The sequence below is a fragment of the Catharus ustulatus genome, chromosome 5 (genome assembly GCF_009819885.2).
Source record: "Catharus ustulatus isolate bCatUst1 chromosome 5, bCatUst1.pri.v2, whole genome shotgun sequence".
NCBI lineage: Eukaryota > Metazoa > Chordata > Aves > Passeriformes > Turdidae > Catharus > Catharus ustulatus.
Genome location: NC_046225.1, coordinates 1,755,310 through 1,760,842, shown reverse-complemented (window position 1 = coordinate 1,760,842; position 5,533 = coordinate 1,755,310). Strand labels below are relative to the sequence as shown.

Below are 5,533 nucleotides of genomic sequence, written 5' to 3'. Positions count from 1 at the left end.
TCTTTCATTTCCACCTTAGTTAGCGCCTGTCACGATCGGGACCGGAGCGGCTCCACCGCCCCTCCCTGCCCGGCCCCTCTCTGCCCGGAGAGCCTCTGGTGCAGGGCTCGGAGCCGGGACAGCGCCAGCCCTCTGCAAAGCATCCCTGCTGGGCAGCTCCATATGGCAGGAGGGGACATGGCAGCATCTGGGGGACTTCTTCCCCGCTGTGGGTCTCTTCTGTTCCTCAAGGTGTCACTCAGGGGACCAGGATCCTCCCAAAACACCCCGAGGCAAAACACACACCGCAAGGCTGGCGTGCAGAGGGCTTGTGAGAAGGCACAGCCCCTTGCAGAATAATTTGGAGCTGCCGTCATTCCCTGCCAAGGCCCTTGGGAGGGTGTTTTATAGCCTCTCGCTAGGAATAAATCTACATTTTCATAACAAGCTGGCCAGGGATAAACGCTTTGGGAATGTGTGGCCGGACTTGGGCTCACGCCCTCTGTGCCTCTGGAGAGGGGATCCCCGGAACCCTGCTTGGAACCTGTGACGGCAGGATGGGGGATCCCTCTCGCTGCCCGAATCCCCAGGGATCTGGGGTGAGGCAGGACGAGGCCAGGCGTGGCTGGTGCGAGGTGGGACACACGGGAGGGGACACGCCGCGGGGGCACCGCCGGACGGCCAGGGGATGGCTCTGGCGGGGTGGGAGCCGCGCAGCTGGAGGAGGAGGAGTGCAGGAGGAGGAGGAGGAGGAGGAGGAGGGCGGTGGTGCCAGAGCGGCCGCCCCCGTCCCGCCCCTCGGCAGCGCCGGGCACCGGGCACCGGGCAGGCGGCGGCGGCGCGCATGGACGCGGCGGCGGCCCCGGCCCCGGGCGGCGGCCCCGGTACCCTGCTGCTCTGCCTGGCCCTCGCCTCCGGTAAGCACAGGTTCCCCCTGCCTCTCCACCTGCCCGGGCCCGGGATAGCCAGGAGCAGGCAGCGTGTTCCTCCCTGTCCCAGCCCGGAGCTTCCCTCTCCTGCACGGTGTCACCTCCGCTGTCCCAGCCCGGTGTCACCCCCTGTCCCGGCACCGTCCTCTCTCTGGTCCCGCTGCTTCCCCGTCCCAGACTGTTGATCCTGCACCTGCCTCCCGGTCCCATCCCGGTGCTCCCCCATCCCATCCTGCTGCTCCCCTGCTCCCGTTCTGCTGAATCCTTGTATTGCCCCTACACCCCATCCTGATGCTGTCCCAGTGTTCATCCCGGTGTTTCCCCAGTCACATCTCAGTGACTCCCTGTGCCCCCCGGACAATCCCATCCCAGCCCTTCCTCTATGCCCAGCCTGGTGTTTACCCATTCCTGTCCCTGGGCTCCCAGTTTCCATCCTGGAAATCCCAATCCTGTGCTTCCCACACCTCTGAATCCCTGAATCGCTCGGGGCAGGCGTGGGGGCCAGGATGTCCTGGCTGGATCCTGGAGCAGGACTGGGATGCTTTTACCACCTGTTGATGGGACAGTGCTCCTGGGTGCCTGAGCCCTCCTTGGCAGTGCCGGGAATGTGGGATGCCGGGAATGTGGGGGCAAGGGGGCTATTCAGTGTGTGAGCATTCTCGTGTTAGTTCCTAAGTTTTTGGGAAGCGGGAAGCTGCAGACAGGTGTCTGCTCATGGCTGCCAGGAAATAATCACACAGGCTGAACAGCTGACACCCTGCCTGGCAGAGAGTGCCTGAATTGGGACTTCAGGGGAGCTTTTCTCTGTGCCGGGAGCAGTTTGGGTTTGGCCCTTTGGCAGGGCTGCTGACAGCGCTTGGCAAAACCTGCCAAACCTGTGCTGGCAGGAGGAAACCAAGGGTAGCCGACTTGTTTTGGGGCCGGTGTGTCCCCTGAGACCACGGCAATGTCCTGGGCGGTTGCTCTCCTGCAGTTTGGGCTTTCCTGGGAGAGCGTGGGGGTGTTAACAGCAAAATAATCCAGTGTTTGGGATACTTTCCGGGGTTATCTCTGACTTCTTAGGGAAGGGCGCAGCCCGAGATAGTGGAGCCAGCGCATCAGAGAGAGGAGGATGCTCGCACCTGCAGCTTCTGGGTGCCGCGATCCGGCTGTGGGTGGGCACAGCCCCCTCCCTCCGGAGCTGGCACTGCCACCAGGGCGGTCCTGCCGACGGGCTGCCAGCCCGGAGGATGCCAGAACTCCGCATCTGGTTGCAATAAGGGCGGGGAGCTCAGCTTGGTGGGGATCTTTCCATGCCGAGCTGTGAACTCGGTCACCGGGAGTGAAGTCAGCCTCCCTCCCTGTCCCGCCGCATGCCCACGCCGCCCACAGCTGGATCCCGGGGTGCAGCCGCCCCATGGCTCATCCCTGGCTCCCGCCAGGCAGCTCCCACCCTGCGGCTGGCCCGGGTGGGGCGGGGGGTCCCTTCCCTCCCCGCCGGGCTCTCTCGGAGCGCTGTCACCCGCAGCACGTCATTAGCGCGCTGGTGGCTATATATAGCCAGGAGGGACGTGTGTGCTGGGAATGTCCCTGCTCTGGGATGGGGGCCACTCCCGAAGCTTGGCTGGGCAGCTCCCACCGCTGTTTCCAAGGTGCCAAAGGGCCGGATGGGGAAACAGGTAGCAGGAGACGAAGCTGCCAGGATTTGGGAAGCCTCAAAGCGCGCCCACTCGGGATGGCAACAGCCTCGCCTCGGCGGGAGCCACCCAGCACCTTGCCCCGTCAGGCAGGACCTGTCCCCGCTCCCTGGGTGCCACCAGGGCGGGTGAATCCCTGGGGCCGGGCCGTGCTGAGTCAGTGCTGGTATGCCAGCGATCCGGTTACCGCCGCTCCGACCAGCCGGCCTCCGCCGCCTCTCGGGTTCGCCCCGTGAGCCTCGGGGAGCGTGCTGCCCCTTCCCGGCCCAGGGTGTGCGGGAAAGGGCTCCAGGGAGACCTCAGAGCACCTTGCAGTGCCTAAAGGGGCTCCAAGGGAACCGCGGAGGGACTTGTCACAAGGCCACGGAGTGACAGGACAAAGGGGAACGGCTTCCTACTGACAAAGGGCGGGTTTAGATTAGATATTGAGAAGGAATTCTTCCCTGTGAGGGAGGTGAGGCCCTGGCACAGGCTGCCCAGGGAAGCTGTGGCTGCCCCATCCCAAGTGTCCAAGGCCGAGTTGGACAGGGCTTGGAGCAACGTGGGATCCTGGAAGGTGTCCCTGCCCATGGCAGCAGGGTTGGAACAAGACGAATTTTACAGTCCCTTCCAACCCAAACCAATCAGTGATTCCATGATTCCGGGTCTCTCTGGGGATCCCTCCCTGCATCCTCCGTGGGCAGAGGAGCAGCTGGCTGGGCTGTGTGGTCCGAGCCCCACCACGCTGGCTCCCAGACCTCCGTGCTGGGGCGTGGGTGGGAGCAGCAGGCGGGGTCCGGCTTTCCCTTCTCCCGGCCCTGGGGAAAAGCTGATGCTGCAGCTGCAGAGCCCACTGCCAGCGCCCTCCCTGTCGCCGTGGGGGGATGCTGGGGGTCCCCCTCTAAGCCACCCCCGCTACATTCCAGGCCTGGCATTCTTCAGCTGCGTGGGCGCCGACACCAACGTCACGGCCGGGCACGGCACGGAGGGGCTCGGCTGCGGCTCACCCAAGGGATGCACAGGTGAGGGGGTGCTGGGGGGGTGCTCGGGGGGCCGGCAGCGTTGGGAGGGAGCGAGGGAGCAGGGCAGGATGGCGGATGAGCGGGTGTTTTGTCTGGCGTAGCCGGGTGGCATCCCTGGGCGGGGAAGCCAAGGACACCCGTGCTGGCAGCTGGTGGCAGCCAGCCAGGCTCGGAGCTGCTGCGGGGATGCTCCAGCTGCGGGATGCTGCTGCCTCTGGGGGCAGAACTGTCACCCCTCTGAGGGGATCTTCGTCCTTGTCACCCGCAGGGAACGGGACGCAGCTGAAGCGGCAGGGCCACTTCTCGCGGTGCCCGGAGGAGTACCAGCACTACTGTGTCAAAGGGAAGTGCCGCTTCCTCGTGGCCGAGCAGGCACCGGCTTGTGTGTAAGTCACCCCCGGTGGGGATGCTGTGCCCGTTCTCCTGGAAGAGCGGCAGGAGGGGGGCACGGGCACCGTGGCAGCTTTGGGGACCGCCCTGTGCCTCCCCTGTGCCGCTAGGTGCGAGAAAGGCTACACCGGGGCTCGCTGCGAGAGGGTGGATCTGTTCTACCTGCGAGGGGACCAGAGCCAGATCGTCATCATCTCCCTGATCGTCGCCATCGTCACCCTCATCATCCTCATTGTCGGCATCTGCCTCTGCAGCCAGTACGTGGGCGGGAGGGGAAGGGAAGGGGCAAATCCTGCCCAGCTCCCCTGGCTCCAGGCTGGTTCAGCTGGGGCTGCCGCAGTGGGACGGGGTCCTGCAGGTGCTGTGAGGTGCCTGGGACATTCCTTTGGAAACCAGGTGTGATCCCATATGGATCTTCTGCAGGGTAAAAGCCGAGGGAGAGGGAGGGGCATCCCTGGCATGTCCCCTCCTGCCTCTTTTTGGGTTTGTTTGTTTGTTTGTTTGTTGTTGTTTTGTTTTTTGTTTGTTTAATGACTTTCCCCCCCCATCAAGCCACTGTCGGAGGCAGCGTAGGAAGAGAAAGGCAGAAGAGATGGAAACGTTAAACAAGGATTCACCTTCCAGAAGTGAAGATGTGCGGGAAACGGGCATCGCGTGAAGGTGCAGGGGAGCGGGGGCGAGACCGAACCGGTGTGACCGGAGCCCCGCACTCGGGTGGATGCCGAGACCGACGGGCTCCGCTCTCTCCGCAGGAGCCCCCGGTACCTGCGGGCGGGTCCCGGACGGCAGCAGCGGCTGGCTCCAAGGGCGAGGGCTAAAGCGTGCGGCGGTTTGAATAAAGGGGTGACGGAAAGGTGTCCCCGTGTCGCCGATGTCCTTCCGGGCGCGGGGGCTGCGCTGCCGAACCGCGGCCGCCAGACGGCGACACTGAGCAGCGCGGCAGCGCCTGCCGTACCCGCGCTGGCCACGCGAGGGCGCCACAACCGCGGCGCTCCGGGGCCGCTCCGGTCCCGGTTCCGCTCCCGGTGCCGGCCCCACGGGGCTCTGCCGGGCTCGGGGTTCCGGGCGGGCTGGGGGCTGTGCTGCTGCTTCTCCCACTGCCGCCGCCGCGGGTCCCCGCAGGGACCGAGCCGAGCTCAGCGTCCCCGGGCATCCTCCCGGTTCCCGGCGGGCAGAACTGGTAGAAAACAGATGAGAACCGGGGCAGAACCGGGTGAACCGGGGCTGTTGGCTCCCGTCTCCCCGCGCTGCGGGTTAGAAAGGCGCTGCGGTGGGTTTGTGTCCCTCCCGTCGGTGCGGGCCCCTCTGGGGTTCCCGTGGCTGTCCCGGTGGGGTTGGGCGCTGACCCTCTGCGGGGACAGCAGCATCCCGGGATGCGCCCGGGGGTCCCCGGTGTCCCCCACCCCTGCCGCGGGAGATGAGGGCGCGGTGGAGCCGCGGGTCCCCGCCAGTTCCCAATTCCCAGTTCCCAGCACGGGCCCGGCTCCCGCTCGAACCCTGGGCTGGTGCATCTCCCAGCCGGTACCGGGCAGACTGGGAGCAGGCGGCCTGGAGTCTG

The 5,533-nt window shown here is 65.9% G+C and overlaps 1 protein-coding gene across 2 annotated transcripts; it reads left to right on the top strand.

Moving 5' to 3' along the window:
• Positions 1 to 823: 823 nt before the first annotated feature.
• BTC (betacellulin) lies at positions 824 to 4,843 on the top strand. 2 transcript variants are annotated; one of them, XM_042779286.1, is made up of 6 exons: positions 824 to 896; positions 3,490 to 3,585; positions 3,854 to 3,971; positions 4,086 to 4,232; positions 4,528 to 4,635; positions 4,728 to 4,842. In XM_042779286.1, exons 1-5 carry the CDS (start codon positions 824 to 826, stop codon positions 4,631 to 4,633), a joined length of 540 nt encoding a protein of 179 aa, XP_042635220.1. In that variant the 3' UTR covers positions 4,634 to 4,635; positions 4,728 to 4,842. The 2 variants fall into 2 exon arrangements, with proteins under 2 accessions (XP_042635220.1, XP_032916387.1); XM_033060496.2 differs by having other exon boundaries at positions 4,528 to 4,843.
• Positions 4,844 to 5,533: the final 690 nt, after the last annotated feature.